General features: G+C 37.3%; 1 protein-coding gene across 1 annotated transcript; it reads right to left on the bottom strand.

Annotated features, from left to right (window-relative positions):
• Nucleotides 1-4,637: 4,637 nt before the first annotated feature.
• On the bottom strand, nucleotides 4,638-5,189 carry LOC135155571 (uncharacterized). The gene has a single exon (XM_064105061.1). The coding sequence runs from the start codon at nucleotides 5,187-5,189 to the stop codon at nucleotides 4,638-4,640; it is 552 nt and encodes a 183-aa protein (XP_063961131.1).
• Nucleotides 5,190-25,837: the final 20,648 nt, after the last annotated feature.

The raw sequence follows: 25,837 nt of genomic DNA on the forward strand, positions 1-25,837 counted from the left end.
TCACTTCCAAAAGGGGTTAGGCCCATTTTCATCATTTTTTTTTTTTTTTGTCTCATTGTATAAATTTGTCAGAAGTAAATAGGGTTTTAAAGGAAACCAAAACCCAAGAAGAGAAGCAATCATATTGGAAATGAGAGGAACAATTAAAATAAGTTTCATCAAAATCGGTTATGAAATAAGAAAGTTATGGACGATTAAACAGTCTTGTTGTACTTACTATGTGGATCCTCAAATTGGCAAACGTGCTTCAAAATGGCTGATTTTGTGGACAACTCTCCATTTGTTTTATACACATATTTTCAGATTTCCCCCTTTATTTTACATATTTCACATTATCTCGCCCTGACCTTGACATATATGGTGTGGATTATATTTTCCCATGACATATGTTGTGCTCAGAACGAGGCAAGATGCAATTTGAAAGATAATGAGGAAAATCTGAAAATTTGTGTACAAAACAAATGGAGAGTTGTCCACAAAATCAGCCATTTTGAAGCACGTTTGCCAATTTGAGGATGCCCATAGAAAGTACAACAAGAGTTTTCAAGCTCCCATAACTTGCTTATTTCATAACCGATTTTGATGAAACTTTTTTTTTATTGTTCCTCTCATTTTACTCTTTCCAATAAGATTACTTCTCTTCTTGGGTTTTGGTTTCCTTTAAGCCTTGACCTACAGGTGCAGTCAGGAATTCCTAGGGCATCCAGGGCATTACCACATTCCTTTGTGCAGGTTAAGCTAATGCTAATTGAACTGGTATTGAGATATATTGTAACGACGACCCGGTTTGTCCTACGAGTCTCGCTATAAGAGTCTAAAATTAATGTCGAGGATGGCCAGAGCTTAAATAATACAGTCGAAGCGAATAACAGTCATTACATAGGAAATTAACGTTCAGTAGTTTATTAATGTTCAAAACTTGATGAAGGTGAAACAGAGTATGTGATGATGACAATTAAACAAACTCCAGCGATACATCGAATATGATAACTGAGATACTTGTGATAATTCTGAACTATACGTACGACTGAAATCATGAAGGAAAAACTCTCTAAACTCAAAAACTCTGAACTAAAAACTATAGAACTTGACTGAGATGCTGCCTGCTTATATACACTTTCTGGACATAGCATGAAGGTCATCCCCAACACACAGCAAAAAGCCAGATTCAGGGAGGGGAGAGAGAGAGAGAGAGAGAAAGAGGGGGGGGGATAAAGTAAAATAATAGAATAAGCACATAACGACCAATACACTGACCACAAGGTTAAACTAGGAATTTGGACATTAGGAGTTGAGGGAGAGAAGTCTGAAGGGCAGGGCAAAGTCGAAGTGAGGAGAGAGAACGCGGAGGGAGTTATAGAACATAAATGTTTAGCCAAGGTAATAAACAAGAACAGGTTTCTGAAAGTAGTCGCAAGGTTAAAGAGAACTACACAGGTTTGAAAGTCACTGGAAAGGGAAAGAGAGGAGGGATGAAAGTTACTGGAAGGAGAAGTGAGGAGGGTTGAAAGTCACTGGAAATAGAAAGTGAGGAGGGTTGAAAGTCACTAGAAAGAGAAAGTGAGGAGAGTAAAACTTCTGAAAGTAGATGCAAGGTCGCAAAGAAGGGAGATGCACTGTTAGCGATTTCTGAAAGAGGTAGGAAAGCCGAAGAGAATACAGAGTGGACAATCAGGAGAGTTTGACCCTGATCAATTTACAGTACAAGAGAGGGCTTGGCTGTGTGCAGGTTACTGGGCAAGTTGAAAGTGACATTCACAATTTATCTTAGCAAGACATTCATTGCATAAATGAGTCGAATACAATCTAATATAATAAACACTAATTAAAGCATAAGAATGCAATTACATACATAAACATGATAAGAGAATATTGGAACATCAACCAAAATGCGTGACACTATTCTCCCCCCACGGAAGATATCGCTGTCCCCAGCGATGAAATGGGAATATAATAGAGAAAGGAAAGAGCGAGAGAAGGATGAACTAAGATGAAGAAAAGGGAAAGGAGGAAGGAAAACAGCAAGAATAAAAAGATATTGTGGAATATGCAGTATAGATCATACATAGAAATAACTGAACATGATAACATTATAAAAACAACTATACATATACAAACAGGCAGAGTAGCAACTCTGACAATTATGTAGTATTAAAAAAATGTAGCAAGTGACAAAGAAATTCTTTAAAAAGAGAACCAGACCCATGAACAAGATTGGAGATGAGAAATTGGAAAGTTGCGCAGAGTGTTAGAGAAAGGAGAAAGAAATAGTGAAAAGAGAAAGGGAGAAAATGAGGAAAGGGTCTCAGGAAAGGACACAATAGGGCCGTCTGCACCATCCCGAAGTTTCAAATTAGCGCGCTATTTCTGATCCGGCAAATTATCCCGATCTGAAAAATCTCGAGATAGTTGGCGGTGCAGACGCAATTATCGCGCTAGTTCGTAGGATTAATCTCGAGATTGCAATCCCAAGTCAACTCGGGTTTATTTGCAAAATAGCGCGCTATTTTACGAATTATCCCGCTAATTCGTCGGTGCAGACGCACTCGAGATTGGACTCGGGGTAATTTATTCATGACGTCAGTCCATAATGCAATTCGCGTTCCACTTCCGCCTTGGTCAAAACATAAACACGTGCGAAAGTCAACTTTATACATGCGAATAGCGTTTATAAGCAACGATGGTGTCCCCACCAGTGAATGGATTTTGGGAGAGACCCCGGGAGAGACCAGACCGAAGGGGGAGGCGCTCATCGCATCGACGATGGTCATATTCAATAACAACACTGACAGCAGTGTTGTCTTATTCCTTCGCAAAATGTGAGCAAATAGCATTTCTTTCCTCCTTCTCCCTCTCTCTCTCTCTCTCTCTGTCGTTGCCTCCTACTCCGCCATCATATTTCACGAAGAATACATCACTTCTTCACTCGCTGAGCTGAAAGGATTGTTGCATAACACCGGTTGAATTCGGCGAAAGTACTAGTGAAAGGAGTTCATTGCTTGCATATCGCGGGAAGTTATTCAAAAGCGCGGGCCGTTGAAACTCCAAGATCCGAAAGTGCGCATGCCCGGAATATCGGGCTTGTTGCCTCGCTCGAGCAGATATAGCTCCTCGTGGGATGGTGCAGACGGGGTTTCTGGAATCTCGAGATTAATCGCGAAGAGGGCTGATCGGGCTAAAATCTCGAGATTGAGCAAACTCGGGATGGTGCAGCACCGCCTAATGATCTCCAATGAAGGCTAAACGCATAAAATGACCACCATAAAACTGTTCCCAACATGAAACTAGCCACTAAAAGTATGTGAATAATATGACATGTGTGGCACTACTGTATGTAACATATTCTCAATTTCCTTCCAATCAGCAGGAAGAAAATAAAGCAAAAAACAACTTTAACAATATAAGCAAAACTGTGATAGGGAAATCAGCAAATTGAATCACCAAATAATCTCAAAAGTACACCAAAAACTGGATCATGACATACAAAGATATATAACACTGAGCAGGCAATATGCCTTTGGTTAAATTTTAACGAAATAACAACACAAGCAATAAAAAGTATTAAACAAAATAATGAAAAGTACACATGAAACCTCAAATATAAAACCGAAAAATATGCAAAGTAATCATCAGAAAATGTATAACTGAAAAGTGCAAATATGCTCTTGATACAAGAACCCTATAGTATTTTCTAAGCCTAGTATTTTCCCTCCTTTTGTTTTTTCCTACTATTTTATTACAAGCAGTCCAACACTCCATATTCAAAGGGGGGGAAAGATGACAGAATAGAGTGAAACGGAAAAGGTAGACAAAGGCATGAATATTAGCAAGAGAATTGATGAAATGATATGAGAAAAAAACCAAAGAATGGATACTGGAGAGAGAGAGAGAGGAGAGAGAGTAAAGAAGAGCAGAATTTGATTAACAAGAATTGCTTTTGCAGACCTATCAGTAACATAACAATAACATATTGTGGTAGAAAAAATATCAAATTTCACACAATAGCAAAAAAAAAAAAGAACCATATTGATACACAAACTGACATAAATAACGAATATACAAATTAGGAGAAAAGGCACGTGGGCTGTGGTTGTGATTCAAAAACCAAAAATGATGGTCTCTAATATTGCAATCGTATGAATAGCAAACAGATAACATATTGGTGTGATCAACATAAATAAAATTGGCAAAAGAACCTATGCTAATAGCACAATAGAACTTCATTAGCCTGATTACAACACAAAAATTACAATAACATCCAGGTGTCAATTCATTCAGAAAACATTATTTGTGAATTACAGTTTTACACATTGAAGAAGAATGAAGCAGGGATGAGTAATGAAAGAACAAGAGAAGAGGATGAAAGTCGTGAGTGGAGTAGACTGTGAAAAAAAAGCAAGTGTAGATGGAGGAGAGAATAAGAGAGAGAGGGAGAGACAGAAAAAGAACAAAGACTTTTATACAATGACACTTTCAAATCTACATAACCTACGGTACACAGTTTCATGTTCTAAAGTCCAAACTTGTCAATAACCGCTCGTCTTCTATTTGATCGACGAGGGGTAAAAAGGTCTTTTACACTAGTCTGCGTGCCAGTAGAAGCAGTGTTTGAAAGAGTTATGTTATTCCTCACCTTGTCAGCGTGTTCTAGCTTTTACCCATTTTGGGATATCGGTGCTTCGAAAGGGTTTGAGACGACCATGGTGAAGGACTTTAAGTTTGCCCTTCTGTTGAGATTTGATTTCAGACACCAAATCACTTAGCTTTCTGGTAACGATACATGGTCCCATCCAAAAAGCAGACTTTAATTTAGGAGAAAGTCCTTTTTGTTTTGTGGTGTCTAGATAGTAGAGTAAGTCCCCTGGCTGGTAGGTGTTCACTGATAGTCTAGAATCATAGTCCCTCTTCTGTCTCTGGGTTTGTGAGGACAGATGCTCACGAGCTATATTGTATGCATCCTTCATAGTGGAAACGATATTTGAGGCAAACTCGTCATAGTCATAGTCATTGACGTCGGAATTATCCACACCAAGGGCAATTTCAATAGGGGTTCTAACCTCACGCCCCAACATAAGAAAATTTGGCGAAAATCCAGTTGTCTCATGAATGGTGCTACGGTAGGCAGCAGTCAAGAGCGATAAGTTCATGTCCCATTCTTCCTGTTTCTTATCGACAAAAGCAGATATCATATTGACAAGTGTTTGATTGAATCTTTCAATCATTCCATTAGATGATGGATGGTATGGAGTTGTCCTTGTTTTGGTTATTTCCAGCAATTTACAAACATGTTGGAAAAGTTGCGATTCAAAAGTCTTCCCTTGGTCCGAATGTATTTCCAAAGGTATGCCCCATCTAGCAATAAATTAATTAACAACGATGTTGGCGACAGTACGGGCAGTTTGATCAGGGATTCCATAGGCCTCAATCCATTTAGTAAAGGTATCTCCCACTACCAAAACATAATGGTTGCCTTGGTTACTAACAGGAAATGGTCCCATGATATCCAGCGCGATGCGATCCATAGGAAATCCAGAGTTATATTCGCCAAGAGGGGCCTTCGGTTTGGAAGTCGGACGCTTTCGGGCACCACATTTCACACAATTTCCGATGTACAGTTTTACAGAGTCCCTCATCCCCATCCAGTAAAATTTCTGCTGAATCCTACTGAATGTTTGCTTTACTCCAAGATGCCCCGATAGAACAGACTTATGGTTTGATTCTAAGATTCGATCACGGAGTGCGGATGGGACGACGACTTGTTTGGTTGTTGTTAGTTTATTATTAGTCATATGCCGTTTGTATAAGACACCGTCAGTCAATTCAAGCTGTGCCCATGAGAGCCATAAGTTCCTTACAATTGGGCTCTTATCATAAACTAATGATCGATTTGGTCTTTCTTGATCTTCTGAAATCCATTTATAGATGATACCAACGTCGGGATCCTCTCGTTGCATTGTCATTAACAGAGAGCTTTCGTTTTCTGTGACGTGCCATGTGAACGTACGAGATTAAGGAATTTAGGAGCGCTGCGCATGCGCGAAGTAATCTGTGACGAGCCTTCTCGTTCACTGCCTAAATATGTGACTCGTATTTGAGGGTTTTGACGTTCGGTGTTATAGTGCTCGAACGAGCGTTTGTTCGTACATGATTACGTCATCCAAGCTTAGCAAAAATGAACGAAGCCGCATCAACATTCGAGTTTCGTTGATTCAGCAGGGCTGGTAAACTGCAAATTACTGCTTGTTACCAGCTTTTCCATTACATTTAGTGTGTCCTGTTTTCAGACATTACATATCCGATAGGTAATTGATGTTCTATTTCCAAACAACTGTGTTTTTTATCGGCTTTTTGCGCAAGAGTGCAAATGTTGCACCCACAGTCAACCCACTGGTTCGTAGCGTGATGCTACGCCTAATTCTCCGGCCGAGCATCGGCCCACGGCCCGCTCGCTATCACGCTGGTATATGCTGTGGCCTGGTACGGGTATGTCGACTTAAATCGAAACTGTTTTCATCAATGTACGAACGTGATACTGAACGAGGGGTGTCACCACTTCCGGTGAACTAGGACTACGTTGCAGTCGCAGACAATCGAAAGCTCCTTATTGTCTCTCGGTCAAAGTCATTACGTATAATATCCTGCTGCCCAGAGTTCTCTCCAGCTAAGGCACCTGTTTCCGAGGCGCAGGGCAGGTTATCATTTGTTCTGACATTTACCGAAGAATGTTTATTTCTCGACTTCCTTCTCGATTTCATATTCCTTACTACTGAAACTCTAATTGGGGATGGCCAATTCCCTCTCCACATATTTCTAAATACATCTCTCAAATGGCATAATCCTCTAAACTCTAAAACAGCAACATACATGATAAACTCTAAAATCATCTTCGGAAGTCTACAAAATATCCTTGCAACGAGCTCGACTACGACCAGCATCATGACGACGATATCATACAGTCGATTCGAACGACTGGATATCTCTTCTGGTTTCGATGACGGTGTTTGGGTGCTAATGTCATTAATTGGTTTCAAGCATGTCCTCTGTACTTTCATGGCAGTAATAGGAACGACATCGTCATCCTCGTCAAAGAATTTCGACCAGGCCTTATGCCGCTTGACACGTGTTGTACACCCGCCACGTGGTAGTTGTTCAATGATAGAATCCTTGTCATAACAGTCACATGATTCAGGATCGCATGGAACTCTCGACATCGCATCAGCATTGCCATGATTCCTGCCAACACGATGCTCGATGTCGAAGTCGAATCGGCTAAGGATCTCGATCCATCGGGCAAGTTGATCTGTGGGTTCTCTAAATGACATAATCCATCTGAGGGAAGAATGATCAGTTCGAATTAAAAATTTCTTCCCTAGTAGGTAGTGCCGAAAATGCCGAACAAATGAGACGATTGCCAGCAATTCACGTCTTGTGGTGCAATATCGGCGTTGGGTTCGTGTTAATGTCCGGCTAGCAAAGGCGGACCAGTCTCTCGACTTCCTTCTGAGTGACGTCATCCCACTGGAGTTGAGATAGGACTGCGCCTATTCCTGACGAAGATGCATCTGCATCAAGAATGAACATGCCATGGTCGTCCGGGTAGGCCATGACGTTGTCACTCAGCAATGCATCTTTTAATTGTTCGAATGATGATTGGCAGATGTCATCCCACACAAATTTAGAGGACTTTTCTAGTAGTTTATTCATGGGGGATGCGATCGATGAGAAGCCGCGAATGAATCGGCGATAGTATGAACACAAACCAAGAAATGAACGGACATCACCTATCGACGTCGGTGTCGGCCAGTCGCGAACTTTGGCAACCTTCTCAGGATCAGGCCTAATCCCCGATGCACTGACTATGTGTCCTAGAGATGATACCTGGGTCTGGAAAAGGTGACATTTACTTGGTTTTAGCTTAAGGCCGGCTTCTCCCAGGCGTCCAAGTACCTCGTCAAGAATGGTGATGTGCTCCTCGATGGTTGAGCTCATAACAATGATGTCATCAAGATATAAGATCAATGTTCGCCACTGCAGACCTTTCATGATTAATTCCATTGCACGCTCAAAAGTGCTGGGTGCATTGCATAACCCAAATGGCATTGTGACATATTCATAGTGTCCAGTCCGTGTACTAAATGCAGTTTTATGCCTATCCTCTTCTTTAATGTCTATTTGCCAGTAACCTGACTGTAAGTCCAATGTAGGGAAGATTTTTGCACCTCCTAAGCAATCTAGACAGTCTTCAATGCGAGGTAATGGATAGGCATCCTTTCTTGTGACGTCATTTAGTTTTGGATAGTCAACACAGGGGCGCGTCGTACCATCACGCTTGCGAACATTCACAAGTGGGCTCGACCACGCACTCGTTGATTCTCGAATGATGCCCATTTCAAGCTGTGTCTTGATTATTTTCTCTTCTTCGTCAATGAAAGCTCGAGGTGGCCGACGGGGACGTTGTTTGATTGGGACTGCATCTCCAGTGGCAATGTTATGCTGGACGATAGAGGTTCGCCCAACATCAGTCGAAGAAGATGCAAATGTAGATGAATGTTTATCCAATAACTCAGAAAGTTCATTCTTTGTATCCTGGTCTAGTCCTTCATATGATTTCTGGTATAATGATTGCAAGTCATCTGACCAGCTGTTGGATTAAACGTCCTCATTCAGACCGGCTTTCACTGTACGAATACTGGGTTTCGAACTGTTCATAGCATTGGTATCACACATATCATATACATCGTCGATCAATTCGATGGAAGCTATTCGCATACCAGCTCGAAGATCAATTGGTTCATTTGATGTATTAGCAACTCTTACTGGTATGTCTATATCATTCCGAGTAACATCAACTAGCACAGACGCGACATTAAAATCATCTATGTTACATGCACGAGCAGTTTTCTCAATAATAGCACAAATTCCAGAGTCAGAGTCAAAATCATTCACCTTTCCTGGTACTATGAACTCCGAATTGGGTGGTACAACAATATCTCATTTAACATATACTGCACCTACTTGATTGCAGTCTTGAATTTCGATAGGGATTAATAACTTTTCAATATGAAGTCCGCGTCTAGCTTCTAGAATACAATTATAATGATGCATAAAATCAAATCCAATCAAGCATTCATCACTGATGTCTGCTATGTATGAAGTCCAAGAGAAATCCTTACCTCCAACATTCACAGTTGCTTCAATAGTTCCATGAACATTTAAAATTCCATCATCAGCTGGCTGAAATTGAACTTGACTGGATAGGGTAACTAATTCCGGGCGGGTTTCTATGGGCATTTTTTCATAGAGCTTGGTGGACATAACAGTCACTGCTGCTCCAGAGTCGACCAAAAGTTTACATGAGGCCCCATTCACACTGCCTGAAATATACGCTGTCAGTCCGTTTGTTTTGTCAATGCGTATTATCCTGGGACCTGGTTCAACATTTTGGGCCGTGACCTGGTCGATGGGGTCGGCCCTCCCTAGTTTCCCGAAATATCAATTTGAGCTTCTACTCCCTGCTGTCGAGATAGTTGTGGCGGCTGAAAATGTGCGGATTGCTGCCATGGCTGAGGTGGTGAAAGCTGAAAAGTTTGTTGCCACTGTGGGGGTGGTGGCTGCAAATATTGGGGAACAGGGGGTCCATGTCGCGGTGGAAAACGGCAGTGGTGGTCGATCACGTGGTTGATGTTGTGCCTTCTGGTGCCTGATTTGGTTGTCGGATTCTAGTCGAGGCTGCTCGAACAATTTCGTGAGTTTGTCGATTCTCTCATCAATCGACATGATTCGACCCCTCAACTCGAGAAAGTTGATACTTCCATCATCCCTTGCTGAAACTGCTCTAATTGGACGATTTACTCTTCCAGCCTCCTCCCTTAGATTGTGAAATCGCTCAGCTATTTCTCTGGCTTCATGGAGAGTCGCTGGTTCTTGCATGCCAATGGTCATGGCCATCGAATTATCACCAAGCCCCCGCAAGAAGTGGCGAGTTCCTATCATTTCTTTTGTTGACGAGTCCGCTGTTGGATATCCAAACATTGTCAGCCGCCGAATATCCGCAGCATAGTCGGCGATTGATTGGCATTCAGTCTCCTATGCTCGACCTGTCGGATTTCAGTACAAAGAGTTGCATGATTGTCCAAAGTACATCTGCATGACAGCATTCCTGATGTCAGCATTCCTCCAGAAGAACATCCTTAGTCGTACCATAATTACTAAAAGGTTTATTCCTCTGGATAACCTCACAGTATACCCATGAGTAACACATTGTGGCAAATAAATCCTGGAAGTGGTACACACTGTCTAATCAATGTTGGATTGTATTTGATGGTGATGTTAAGGGTGTTCCATTATGTTGTGTCCTCTTGTTGGAAAGGCAATAATCTGGCTTAGTCCTCCATCTGGTTTGTTCATTGTCTCACTGAGGAATTTCTGTTTACCATAAATATCAGGAAATTAATAATATTATTTGCATACGACTTACTTAGAAACTATAGCTTTAATATTTGGAGATGGTGGCCAAAGGATATTTATCAAAGAGGAAAGAACAGAAAATGGATGCTTCATCATGAAGCAGCAACTGGATTCAGCAAGAACGTCTAATCACGATTCCTGTATCTGAGAAAGATGCCTATAATGCACTTTAAGCCTTCATCATGAATTTATGAATGGCTTTCATGTCGCTCGTATAGGCAAATGCCCATTGTTACTCTTATTAGGCATGCCCAGAGATCTTGTGATCCAAGCAAGTACTCATATTCACCACCAAGACAAGTGATGATGATGATGATGTGTTCTTATAAAGCGCCGGTATCTGCCTCAGCTGGGTGCTCATGGCGCTTGCTCAAAAATAGGAAATATCTCACAAATTTCAATGTCTTCACGGTCTTCAAACAGTGCTTAGGATCATCATTCAGTTCAAGTACTGTCCTAGTAATGCTACAACTGAGTTATTCTTGGGATAATGTTGGAGTGGGGAACAGAAAGGTCTTCAGGTAAGACTCAAAAGTTGATTGAGTCTCTGCTCTCCTGATAAATTGGGGAAGGCTATTCCACAGCTTTGGTCCAGAGATGTAGAATGCTCTGTCACCCCAGGTTGTGTGGCTGAGAGATTCAGTCAGCAATGCTTGATCTGCTGATCTGAGACTGCGTGTTGGTCTATGCTGAGATAAGAGCTCTGATGTGTAGGGTGGAGATTTATCGTTAAGCGCTTTAAATACAAAGACCCCAAGTTTATAAGCTAAGTGGTGTGCTACAAGGACCAAATTTTCGAAGCTAATGGACTTTTATTTGTACGGGTGTGACATCAAGTGCTGATCACTTGGCAATCCAGGAGCTTGCTAGCGTGGACTATACTCGCAAGAAACGCAAAGTCAAAGTCAAGAAGAGAGCAAGACTTGGATGGAAATAATGAAGCATTCAAGCAGTGGGATCCATGTAGAATGCACTCATCATTGTACAATATGAGTGGGGTAATTACTGCTCGTGACAAATGTCAATATCAACCAAGCAAGAAGTGTAGGGAAGGTCATCATGGTTAATACACATAATCTACATGGAATTTTCGAGGAATTTTCGAGGAAAGTATCACGTATGTGTTCCTTGAATATTTATAACATGTCGGATGCTTATTTGCATAACATGTAAATTACACTTCAGATATTAAGCTGATTATTAATGTATTTGCCATTCTTAGTGATCGCATCATATTGATCTAGATTGAAATGTTTTCATAACTGTTTTTGTGAGAAAAATAAAAATTTCTGGATTTTTTTTCCATACAAAGATGCTCATATATATGCAAATGAGGCAGATTTATTTACGATTTTTTAATAAAAAAAATACATTTGTAAAACTTATCATGGGCTTCAGTTCAATTCGTATTGTTTTCCAATATTTGGATTATTTTCCTTATTTGTAATTTATTACGGCTAATTTGCATAAAATGCAAATTTTGTGATTTTCCTATATGCTTACATATTTAAGGACTTTTAATATGGTGCTAAGGAAACCTTCCTGTAAGGTATTGCCATATTCCAATTTCAATAGATAATCTACTTGCAATTTTTTAGGGATGTATCACCAGTGTGTTTTCTTGAATATTCATAACATGTTAGATATTTTATTTGCATAATATGCAAATTACACTACATACACTACGCTGAATACAAATGTATTCAACGTCCTTAGTGATAGCAGCATGTAAATCTCAACATTGATGACATTTTTAAGCAGTTAATGTGAGAAAAATCACAATACCTTGACATTTTTCCATGTAAGGATGCTTATTTGCATATTATGCAAATGAGGTAGATTTTTTGCACTTTTGACAAAAAACATTGAATACAGTTATTTATCATGAATTTTCGCTCAAATTAAATTGTTTTGGACACTCAATTTGTAATCCTTGGGCTATTTTCCTTATTTTTCTAACTTTTTATGGCTAATTTGCATAATATGCAAATTTCATAAATTTCCACTGCTTGGATTTCTTGGGACTTTTAGTATGTTGTTTAGGGGACCTTCCTTGAAAGCATTGCAGTGGAATATCTCGTGTTGCAATTAGTGGTGGGTCAAATCCTATATTGACTGGACTATACTTCAACCACAGAGCCATGAGCAGGGTTATTATGTAATACCCTCGCTCAGGCGATCAGACAGTGTTTACATATGACCATGGACCTATTAGGTCCATTATATGACATTCCACTGAGCAGCTGCATGTATGGCCAAAACCTTGCTCCAAGGCCCAAACCAATTGTGTATTCATGGTAGTGGATGGTTTTATCATAGCTCTCTATATATATTCAATTCAATTCAATCTTTCGCCAATAGGATAAAAATACAAGGAAACATCAAATAATGTGATTAGATAATAAAAATAAATTGCGTGGCTTCCCATGAAGGTAATAAGAAACATGTGAGGCTCGCCAAAACATAGTAAAAACAAAACAACATTAATACAAAACAGAATATCATATCAGTATAGTTAATAGTGTATATAAAAAGGAGAAAAAAAACACGAGTTGAGGGGGGTAGATACGTTACAAGTATGCATTGATATCATGTGTGAGAATTAATAATAATTTACTAGAAAATTTGAATACTGTTTTCTAAAAGAATATATAAATTGTGAATTAGTTATTATTTGGGGAATCTCATTCCATTGTTTGGGACCTACATAACTCAGCTTCGTGACTATAGACCTAATAGACCATAAATGAAATTTATTGGAAGAACGGGTATTATGGTTATGAACTTGATTATTGCATTGAAAAAGATCTGAAAACTACATGGGTAACAACTACCTCTTCTTGAACTTATAGATAAATGTTGTGAGTTCTCGCTTATCAAATAAAGGTGCGGATGGTGCTATTAGAATAGGTAATTATTCTTAAACATTTCTTTTGAATATTGAGTCCAATTCATATGAGGTTACATTGGTATTGCAATATTTTAAATAAGAGAAAATCATGGAATGGTATAAAGTTATCAGATTTTTATGAAGCAAACTAAGCTTAAGTTTGTAAATTAAACCAGTATTCCTTAAAACATTTATCATATGGTACTTAAAACCCAAAATATCAAACTCAAAAACACCATTCTCATAAAATTCAGAACTTAAATATTAAATATGATAGTTTACAAAATGAAAATCTTAAATTTCACGATTGAAAGTTTGTAAACTATCATACTTTTAATCAAACAGGATAGCTATGTTTTATTTTGTTCCTGTTTGGAATTAACTACTAACCATAGTTTCTTGATTGGACCTTGTATTTGTAGTCACTTCTCCATGCTACTGTATTCAACCTGTTTTACTGTTATGTTAGCTCAGTTTGATATTAATTAGCCTTAATTAGCCTTGTGTAAGTTGTCATGCCCAGCAACATTCGTTCACCTTAGTATTAAAAGTGTTTTTATGCCAGCCATAATGTATGTGATAATCAGGTACTTTCAAACTCAAAAGTATGCTGAATGAAAATGTTGGCAATTTTTTTATATAAACCTAAATCGGATCTATTTGATTTAAATCAGATTTTTTAAAATTTCAATCTGATTTTTTTCTAACAATTTTTTTTTACAAAGTGCAAACACCCAAAATATAACCCTTCACACTGATATCAATTTTAAAATTATGCATTTCACCACCAAAATTATTATTAACTATTTCATAATCAAATCCAGTCAAAATATAATTTATAGAAAATATTAAAGCCATAAAGAAGCTGACATTTTCTGCTGTGTCTAAAGTACATGTAGAGAGCTTCTACTTATTGGTTCAAAGGAACTGTCTTGGTACAGCTAATGCTGCAAACATGCAAAGTTGGTGCTCATTTTCAAAGCTCTTGGTATTTAATGAGGATCAGTTTATTTGGAAGAATTCCATGACTCAGAGATTCAAGTTCTCCAAAGAGATATATTTTTTAAATTTTATTTTCAGGTCAAGGATTGAAGATCATACATGTTAAAGAAAACTGCATTTATCTTTTGTTTGTTTCAACCCCAAGTTGTTCTTTGAGCCACAGTTGGAACGACTGTTTCAAAGCATTGGCTTTCAAAGCTTTGACCGACTGCATTTATTTTTGTTTGATTTGACCTTAAATGAATGGACCGGGCTGAAAATATTCAGATCTAAATAAATAGAGTAAAATGATGAAAATTTCACCAAAATTTGATGACAAATAACAAAGTTATTGTATTTTAAAGTTTATCAGTATTTTGTGAAAACAGTTATATTTACATCGTCATAAATGTTCATTTGGTGGGTTGATGATGTCACATCCCTTCTTTCCTTTTTCTTATAACATGAAATCATAATTGTTTCATTTTTTTATACATGTGTAAATAATGTGTCTCCATTATGATGAAATAAGTTGCGGCAATAAATAACTAATGTACTTAATTAGTTGCCAATTCAATTGTTTTTAGTTCTTGGTAAATTCCTTTTTAATAAACCTAATTTCACATAATCATAATCAAAAGAACAAGTGGAGATATGCCATCATAAGCCCAACTAACGGATATTCATGAAGACATGCCTAGAAATGTTTTACCGGAATAATCGAAAAGAAATCTTTAAAATTAAATAACTTTGTTATTTGTTATCCGATTTTGATCAAATTTCAGTATTTTACTCTGTGAATTTTACTTTATTTATTGATACATGTATCATAATTTCTCCAGCCTGGACAATTCCTTTAAGTTCTTCTTTGAGCCATAGTTGGAACTATTTGACTGTTTCAAAGAATTGGCTTGCAAAGTTTTGACAAACTTGCAAGTTGATTTAAATGATTTCGTTTACAATAAACTGGAAAACTAGTATTTTGGCAGCAGTTTTGCTAAAATAAGAAAACGGGTTCCCTTATACTACTGTGTCGGCCTATTTATTTGAATACAGGAACATGTAAAGGAATAGAAATGTTAAAATATCGGTGTATTGGGTAAGCAGGGATGTTGCCGATTTTTACTTTTATTGTACTCAATTCAAAATATTCACTTAAAAATGTACAAACATAAATCATTTTGGCAAAGGGCACTAAAATGTATAGTTGTTATGATTCAGTCATGTTAGTGCCCTTTGCCAAGAACATTCATACATATTTTTAAATAAATGTACATGTACTTGATTACTGAACCTTTTTCAGTGAACTGGCTGAATGAAGCACAATCCTACTCAGAATGTCTGAACAGGCTTTTTCTAGTATAGGATCCATGGTTATAACCCATCCTGGCAAAAATATATCATGTTGAGATTCAGCCTAATAAGTTCAGAGTTCCTTTACTTTCTTGAAAACTGCCCTCTAAAACACTTTTGAATTTTGACATAAAGAAACAAGAAATTTGTTTTACTATTAACAAAGTCTACTCATACATACAAGTTGAGTAGGGGTCGCATATAATGTAGGCTACATGTTCATCTTTGGTTTTGCAAGATTGGCTTGATTTCATTGATTTGATTTCAATTGTTCTGAGTAGATATGAAGGATTTATTCCTGTTCTCATGATATAAAGTTGATAAAATCTTTCTCTTTTTAATTTAAAAGTAAAACTGCCACAAACAATAAAAAATCCCAAATAATGTGTACATGTTTCAATGGAAGTGATTTAAAGGAAAAGTCATGCACCCCAACAAAAAGCTGCTTTGAATAGTAAGAGAAAATCAGACAAGCATAACGCTGAAAATTTCATCAAAATCCGATCTAAAAGAAGAAAGTAATGACGTTTAAAAATTTTGCTTAATTTCACAAAACCGTGGTTATATGCAAATCCTTGTCGGTATGCAAATTAGGGCGATGACATCACTCATTTTTTTTTTGTATTTTATTATGTGAAATATGAAATATTTTTATTAAAAAAAATCATTCCTCCCTGACCATGTGGGATTACATTGTTTTAACATTTTGTAGTTCAAACAAGAGGGTCCTATTTGTTAAATTCGTAAAAATTGAAATGTTGTATAATTCAAACAGTAAAAATGCAAAAGCAATAGTGAGTGAGTGACATTATCGACTCTCTAATTTTCATATCACTGAATTGTCATTATAACTGGGGGCCGTTTCATAAAGCTGTTCACAAGTTAAGAGCGACTTAAAGAACGACTGGTGAACACTTCTTACGCGATAAACCATCGCCAATGTATATACAATTTACCACAAGAAAGGATCACAAATCGTTCTTAAAGTCGCTCTTAACTCTTAACAGCTTTATAAAACACCCATCTGTTTTGTGAAAAATAAGCGAAACTTTAAAATGTTATCATAAACTATTTTACATCCGATTTTGATGTAGTTTCCAGCGTTATTCTTGTTTGATTTTTCTCTATGTTTATTCAATTAAATTCTTTTTTTCTAGGGTGGATATGACCTTTAAATCAATGATTTGAAAAAAATGATCACAGTGATTTAAATCGCGATTAAAATCAACGTGATTTAAATCAGCCAATCCTGCTGAATGAACTGAATATGAAAACAATTAGCAATGTCGATGCCATAGATGTGAAAGTTGCATATTGGTATGCCCGGGAGCTATATGCCTTGATGCTTTACTCATTAGTGCAAACTGCTTACATGTACTATGTCCCATTGCTTTGAAGGATAATTATTTGTTTCAAAATATTAATTTGTTGGATTTCAATTGTGGAAAGTAGTTAATTTATTTTTGTTGTCTGTTAAATATGTGTTTACCAGTTATATTGGCTGTAGTGCACTAGCGTACCTACGGGGGGGGGGCAATCTGCCCCCCCCCCCCTGACGAGCCACAACCCATACAGAAGACATATCCCTGCCCCCCCCCCCTGACGAGCTTGAAAGACCTTTATTGCCCCCCCCCCCTGACAAACTTGAAGGCCTTTTTTTTTTTTTTTTGCATGTCAATATTTTTTCTGGTACGAAAACCTTTATTTTCGATTGAGGACCTTTTCTTTTTTTTTTTTTTGCTTGTCAATTTTTTTGGCGGGCAAATTTGCCCCTCCTGTGGAAAATCCTAGGTACGCCACTGCTGTAGTGTATGCTACTTCTTCTAAAAAAAAATGCATTTCATAGGCGGATCCAGGGTGGGCCCGAGGTGTCCGGTGTGATGATGAACAGTGTATATTTCAGGGGCCGTGGAAATGGTTTTCAAAGTGAGGGGGGGCGGGGGGGGGGGCTGATGACGCAAAAAATCACAATCATATGGTCATTTTTACGATTATGTACACGGCTTTGAAAGTGGGGTCACCCCCCCCCCCCCGCTTCCGCGGCCCCTGTATTTCATGTGCAATGGGGATGTCTGAATCTCATCTGTAAATGAAATATATATAATTTATCTTTATTTGATATTAGCCATAAAACAAAACATCAAAACATTCACAATAGGCTTAATGAAGAAGGAAACATTGAAGTCGAAAGAATAGAATTATAAAGAAAATGTGAAACTAAATGCTAATGGCAGGGCAAACAAAACTTAATTTATTAAGATGTAAGAAGAAGGAACGGAAAAGAAGAAAAGAGACAAAGAGAAAGAGAAAGAAAAGATAACAAGAAGGAAATGAAGGGGAAGAAATAAAGAGGGTATAAGAAAGGAGAACAAGTCATATCTTATGTGAGTAGTACATAAGGTTAATGTTGCACGCTAAAATTTCATATAATTTCTTATTTTGTACTTTAGAAAACGGTTTGCTTCATTAAAGGTCAAGTCTACCTCAGAAAAATGTTGATTTGAATCAATAGAGAAAGATCAGACAAGCACAATGCTGAAAATTTCATCAAAATCGGATGTAAAATAAGAAAGTTATGACATTTCCAAGTCTGTTTTGTGAAATGAAGCGAAACTTTTAAATGTCATAACTTTCTTATTTTACATCCGATTTTGATGAACGAGCCAGTTACATCCAAATGAGAGAGTCGATGATGTCACTCACTCAATATTTCTTTTGTTTTTTATTGTTTGAATTACACAATATTTCAATTTTTACGAATTTGATGATTAGGACCTCTTTGCCTGAAGCATAAAATGTTAAACGTGTTCAGGGAGGAATGAAACTTTATTTCACCATTACAAAAGAAATAGTGAGTGAGTGATGTCATCAGTTCCCTCATTTGCATACCGACCGAGATGTGCATATCAAACTGTTTTGTGAAATGAAGCGAAACTTTTAAATGTCATAACTTTCTTATTTTACATCAGATTTTGATGAAATTTTCAGTGTTATGCTTGTTGAATTTTTCTCTTTTTATTCAAATCAAGTTTTGTTGGGGTGGACTTGTCCTTTAATCAATCAGTTCCATTATATTGTAGAAATGATAAAGATACACGTAGGATGATAAATAACATTAAAAAAAAACAGGACATTGGAGGAAAGGAAGAAGAATGAGAGAGCAAATGAAATAAAAATGAAAATAAAATTAGAAAAAATAATAAAGGAGGAGGAAGGGAAAGAATGAAAGAAAGAAAGAGAGAGAGAGAAAGAGATAAAAATGAAAAAAAGGGAGGAAAAATGAATGAATGAAAGAAACAAAAAGGAAGAAAGGAAAGAAAAGAAAGGAAGATATAAAGAGAAAAGAAGAGATTAAAAAAAAAAAAAAAAAAAAAAAGAGAAGAAAAGAGGAAAAGAAAAAAAAATCAAGAAGAATGAAAAGAGGAAAAAAGATAAAAAGGAAAGAAAGGAAGAGAAAGAAAGAAAAAGACAAGGTTCATTCCATGTCACTTATAAAAGACCCGGGGGGGGGGTGATCAGGGCATCTTCTACACATTCATATAATGTATTAGTTCCATACACGTTCCTTGCTGTAACAAAATTTTTTTCAAAATATGCCATATGCTATTATAACCATGAGCTATTACAGACTTTGGTATCATCATGGACCTATCATCCAAACCATTCCATCTCCTGACTACTCAAGTACATTCATATATGTATCTATGCATGTATATGGATCATATGTGTATGTAGCAAGCCCCAAAAGTGAAAGAGGAGTATACCCTATTTGTTTAAATTCCACAAGATAAGAAATGGTCAGAACAGCTGGATCCTAATCCCTCTCTTGCCCCTACTTCCACAAATCTGCTGTCAATCATGGTATCTACTGGCAACGGAGGGTTTCAGCAAGCTCCGCCTTGTGTACACGTTTCGTGTACATTGCTCAAACAAGTTGTAGACCCACATCTGCAGGCTCTAGTAGACCTAGTCTGCTATGCAGACTCCTTGAATCAGCTGTGATACACACACTGCAGATGTGGGTCTACAGTTGTAGACTACTCCAGATCTGACTTGCGCTTCCTAGGTGACATATTAGCTATTAAAACAAGCACGTGTTGAAGTATGAGATCCCACTTCTGACACCGGTGTAACGACGACCAGGTTTGTCCTACGAGTCTCGCTATAAGAGTCTAAAATTAATGTCGAGGATGGCCAGAGCTTAAATAATACAGTCGAAGCGAATAACAGTCATTACACAGGAAATTAAAGTTCAGTATTTTATTACTGTTCAAAACTTGATGAAGGTGCAACAGAGTATGTGATGATGACAATTAAACAAACTCCAGCGATACATCGAATATGATAACTGAGATACTTGTGATAATTCTGAACTATACGTACGACTGAAATCATAAAGGAAAAACTCTCTAAACTCAAAAACTCTGAACTAAAAACTATAGAACTTGACTGAGATGCTGCCTGCTTATATACACTTTCTGGACATAGCATGAAGGTCATCCCCAACACACAGCAAAAAGCCAGATTCAGGGAGGGGAGAGAGAGAGAGAGGGGGGGGGTAAAGTAAAATAATAGAATAAGCACATAACGACCAATACACTGACCACAAGGTTAAACTAGGAGTTTGGACATTAGGAGTTGAGGGAGAGAAGTCTGAAGGGCAGGGCAAAGTCGAAGTGAGGAGAGAGAACGCGGAGGGAGTTATAGAACATAAATGTTTAGCCAAGGTAATAAACAAGAACAGGTTTCTGAAAGTAGTCGCAAGGTTAAAGAGAACTACACAGGTTTGAAAGTCACTGGAAAGGGAAAGAGAGGAGGGATGAAAGTTACTGGAAGGAGAAGTGAGGAGGGTTGAAAGTCACTGGAAATAGAAAGTGAGGAGGGTTGAAAGTCACTAGAAAGAGAAAGTGAGGAGAGTAAAACTTCTGAAAGTAGATGCAAGGTCGCAAAGAAGGGAGATGCACTGTTAGCGATTTCTGAAAGAGGTAGGAAAGCCGAAGAGAATACAGAGTGGACAATCAGGAGAGTTTGACCCTGATCAATTTACAGTACAAGAGAGGGCTTGGCTGTGTGCAGGTTACTGGGCAAGTTGAAAGTGACATTCACAATTTATCTTAGCAAGACATTCATTGCATAAATGAGTCGAATACAATTTAATATAATAAACACTAATTAAAGCATAAGAATGGAATTATACACATAAACATGATAAGAGAATATTGGAACATCAACCAAAATGCGTGACAATATGCTTGAGTGAATTCATGTAGAGGAGAGGTGTCTGTGAGTGTATGTGGTGAGAAGCTGGAGCAAGGTGTCTAAGGAGTGAGATAGGTACGCCCAAGTTCCACCATTTTGGACTTGAAACTTGTTTTCTGCCACGCAATCCTACAATTATATGGCATTATATGGCCTCATTTTAGCAAGCTTTGACCTGTGGCTGGATTGTATGTGCAGGCAAATTCTCTGATTGGATCTGGGCAGTTTCATCCTGTGAGGATATGTAAGTAAACCAATTAGTGCATTTTTATTTGTCTCAACCATATTGTAATCGAAATTATCAATAAAAATAAGCTTCAGTGCAGGTACATATAAAATGCATGGAGTAACTAAGATATTGCAAATATTGTAAATATTGGACCTTACTGAGTAATATTATTTCTCACTAAGTAATTTAAATCACATGTGAAATCAGGTTTAAATAAAACTTTAGAGCAATGTATAAGCCAGTTTTTTTACTTATATTAGTCTTTTAAATTAAATTAATAGTGATCAATACCAGAAAGCATTCTTAATGAGAGTGGGGTATTAGGACTGGGTAGTTGATGTTACAGTATATATTTTTCAGGTAACTCCTTGGGCGGATGTCCGATAGAGCTACCCTACCGGGTGAGAGAAGTAGACCCTTTGGTTTTTGATGTCGGTCGTCGTTAGAACTGGCACGATAAGCAGCATGGAGCAATGATAAGGAACACGATGACACAGAGGATCGAGGAAGAAGGAAAATTCAGATAGACAGAGATAAGAGGGAGTACTACCACTACACTAGTGATCAATTGATCTTGGTGATCTTTTGCAATGTATGTAAAATTGGTAGTAGAAGTGAGATTTGACAAAAGAAAAGAAATATTGATCTTGGTGATCACCTTTCCAAGTTGGGTCCTCGAGGGTGATAACGAAGTTTTTAATTATCCTGGTGATCAGTTGAATTGGTATAGTTGTGTCTTAGTGACAAGAGGATTGATGTAAGTCGATCTTGGCGATGATAAACCTCTTCATGTGATGCAATTGATGTAATGTGAAATGAAACTTTATGTTATTGGCACTCTTTTACATTGATTATTGGCGAGTACTTGCATTTTCCCGAAGTTAGTTTGATATCATAATTACTGGTACGACGGAATAAGGGATAGCGTCTAGCATTCTCAAATTTGAATATTGCTAAGTGATTTTTCTTGTTATATTACAGTATATCCAGTCGCTTTCCCAACAATTGACAATTTAATAATATGCAAGGGTCTTAGACGTTAATCATAAAGAAGCTTGTAAACGGTTATCTTTTTTCATTCAAATTGGTTTACAGTTCTTAAAAAAAAATAATTCGTATTGTACTATTTCATTGTATTGCAAGCTATGAGATCAATCTGGTAAAGCCGTTCGCTCCTTTGTATAGATGTTCATTTAGAAGGCAAGATGCTTACCCAGGTTTTATCAGTAAAACGGTTTGATCTATTAAGTATAACATGAAAAATGTATGATTGTCAAGTGGACAACGAAACCGAAGTAGTTCTTTTGCTGATTTCTATCATTATATAATAAATTGATGATTTTTGGTTCGATATTTTAATCCTTGTCTCCCGGTATTTCATTTAAAGTCACTAACTCTGACAAGATGTTTAGTAGCTCTATAAGATGATAACAAAGAAAATTTGAAATTCCTATTTAAATGTGATCCGAAATGGCAAAGAAAAATCACCTTTTTTCAAAAGTCCATTTCAGTTTAGTTGCAAAAGGGGTTAGGTCCACACCGATTTTTTTTTTTGGAAAATAATATTTTAAAAAATATGAATAAAGGTACATTTCTTTTATTCCCAATTTTATGTTTTCATGGTATGGAATCATGAAAATTTAGTATCGCATAAGAATATGCAATATAAATTTTTTTTTAAATGATTTTCTTGGAGTGGACCTAACCCCTTTCAAACATTCTCTTCTGAAGAGCTCACTTGTCAAAAGTAGTTAGGTCCGTTGTTCATGAATTTTATTGTTCTCTGTCTCAAAACCTCTAAATATTTAGTCGCTCTGATGAAAACAAAGAAAATTTGAAACACATATGAAAACGTGAATAAAAGTGGCAAAGAAAAAATCTACTTTTTAATCAAAATAGATTGGATTCATTTCTTGCAAAGGGGGTTAGGTCCACAATGATGATTTTTAAAAGAATATATAGAAAAAAATTGAAGACAGGTAGATTTCTTTTATACCCAATTCTATGTTCACATGATAGGGTAGTACATCATGACAATTTAGTTTCTCCAAAAAAAATTACAGTAAGTGAGTATAAAAAACATGGTTTTTCTCGGAATGGTCAAAAGTGGACCTAACCCCTTTTGCAACTAAACTCTTCATATGTTTCTCGAAGGAAGGACAACTTGTATTGTAAGTCACGAGGATTTTCCTAAAATGTGCCTAAGGAGAGTAATTTTACGCACCGCCCATCGCCAGACCAGATCCGAGAGGACAGCGAAGGAACTTGCCTGAAGTGATTGATAATATGTATGTGAACTACAAAATGAGATAATTATAAATATCTTTGCGACCTTGCCACTTGCCAAAATATGTACCACTACATGCAGGCCCAGACATGGGACACATTCAGACGTGAACCCACCCCCTTTTTAAAAACAGGAAAATGTCTATAGTTTTTCATTTCCGTGGGCAGCAAATGCAACCACGGTACTTGGACATGATGATATGTAAAATATTATGTGTGAATAGATCCAACATGTTGCCATCGCTGAATTTTGCTCCTGAAATCAAAATTTAAAATAAATAGTATGCGAAATCGTACCATTGGTTCGACTGGAAATTCAGCCACATACCCCGTGTGTTTCTGCAAAGAATTTCTGCGAACGCGCGCAAACGTGTACAATGCATGTAACCTCGTTCGTGTTTATTTATTTTTTTGTTCGCTATATAATACAGAATCTACAATGGCGGATAAGATGTCGACATCTTCTTCGTGTTTTGACAGCGAAAATGACGTTTTACCACCAGTAAATATATGTTACTTCTTGCACGTCCCAGGGAGAGAAGGCCCGTGATTTTCTTTCACGTAAAGAGCTGGAACAAAATTTAAGCCTTTGCTGCATTCGCTGGTGTAGACTACCTGGGACTTCGGAATAAAAATAGCTATCCGTGCAGAAGAGACTGATATGATCAGCCAGAGAAGTTTGCGACTGACTTTCAGTGCGGCCCGGCCCGAGAGCCCGGCCAGTAAGATCCGAATGGATCAAACTAACTTTACATCTTGCCCAGAGCCAGGTCAAACATTGTTCGTATCACCAGCAATCAAGCGATCGAAGGTGAAAAACATACAGAGGATGATTTTGAAGGGTTTACTGACTACTGACGGGTGGTCTAATATCATTTGGTAAAGTCATCAGATGGGCTAACAACATTCAGGTCAAACCCACTTAGTCCAATTCTCTTTTGGTCTAATGACCACTTGGTCTAATAGCCAATAGGTCTAATGACCACTTGGTCTAATAGCAAATTGGTCTAATGACCAATTGGTTAAATAGCAAATTGTTCTAATGCCCAGTTGGGCTAATCTTCACTTGGTCCATTATTCATTTCGTGTATATTGCAGTTGGTCTGATGTGCAGTTGGTCTAATATGAAGTTGGTCTGATCCTCTCTTGGTCCATTGTTCAGTTGGTCTAATGTGTAGTTTGTCTATTTTCCATTTTGGCTAATTTCCACTTGGTCTAATTTCCACTTCAGCTAATTTCCACTTTGTTTAATTTCCAAATAGTCTAACAATCATTTTGTCTACATGCCACTTAGTCTAATTTGTAAAGTATAGTTATCGACTTCATTTGTTTTCAATTTTCTGGCGAAATTTTCGAAAGGTACTTCCTGCGCGCCGGTTTCGAATCTTCACACGTGCGCCCCTGGAGTACTATTAGAGTGAATTATTTTTCCATCCCAAAATTTTGAGAAAAAAATGGGTTTTTTAAAAGCCTGTGGGGCTGTAAAAAAATATTGCGTTTTTTGTCTGTTAATGGAGATTTTTTATGTTTTTGGTGATAAAAACAATTGAATTTACTATTTTTCTGTGAAATAACGCTAATATACGTTCATAGAGGTGGATTTTTTTTTAAATTCCTGATAATTATTTAAGCCCATTCCCAGTTCCTCATGTTTTCTATGATGTTGCAGTTGATTACGTGTATTATGTGTTTATATATACATATATATATATTTTTTTTTAATCATATGTACTATTACTTGTAGTGTAGTAAAAGTAGCTACACCAAAAAAGAACACCATAACCCGTCATTCAATAAATGTTGTTTTGATGTAGTAAATATCGTGCTTTCGACCTTTGGGCCAATCAAAATATTTCCTGATTTTGCCCTCGTTTATTGAGGCATTTTCCTTTGATTTGAGATAATTCCCTGATTTTCTTGATTTTCCTGATGGGCTAAAAAGCCTGCTTACCCAATTTAAAGAGGAGGAGATGAAGAAGACAAAAAAGAATGAGTAGATAATTAATGACTACTGTGGTGATAACTGATAAAAGCTTGCAAACGTAGACTATATGCTATGTTATTACACGTGACCACTTACGAAGAAGGTTAGAATGATTAATGGCTGCTACCAAGATGGAATTAACCTAATAAACCAGTATAGTGTTATCAAACTATATTTATCTGGTCTGTTATCTGCCTCCAAACTAACTATTAAAATAACTAAACAAAAAAATCATAACAAAATTACATGATCCAATGGATTTGTAACTTTTAGAATCCCCATAATGCCTAATTATCCCGTTAGGTATTTGCTTAATTTCATTCAAGTTCAAGTATCGTTGGTAGTGGTGCACAACAATATCTTAAAAGAGACCTAAACATGTTAAACA

This window comes from Lytechinus pictus, chromosome 9, assembly GCF_037042905.1.
Source record: "Lytechinus pictus isolate F3 Inbred chromosome 9, Lp3.0, whole genome shotgun sequence".
NCBI classification, from domain to species: Eukaryota; Metazoa; Echinodermata; class Echinoidea; order Temnopleuroida; family Toxopneustidae; genus Lytechinus; species Lytechinus pictus.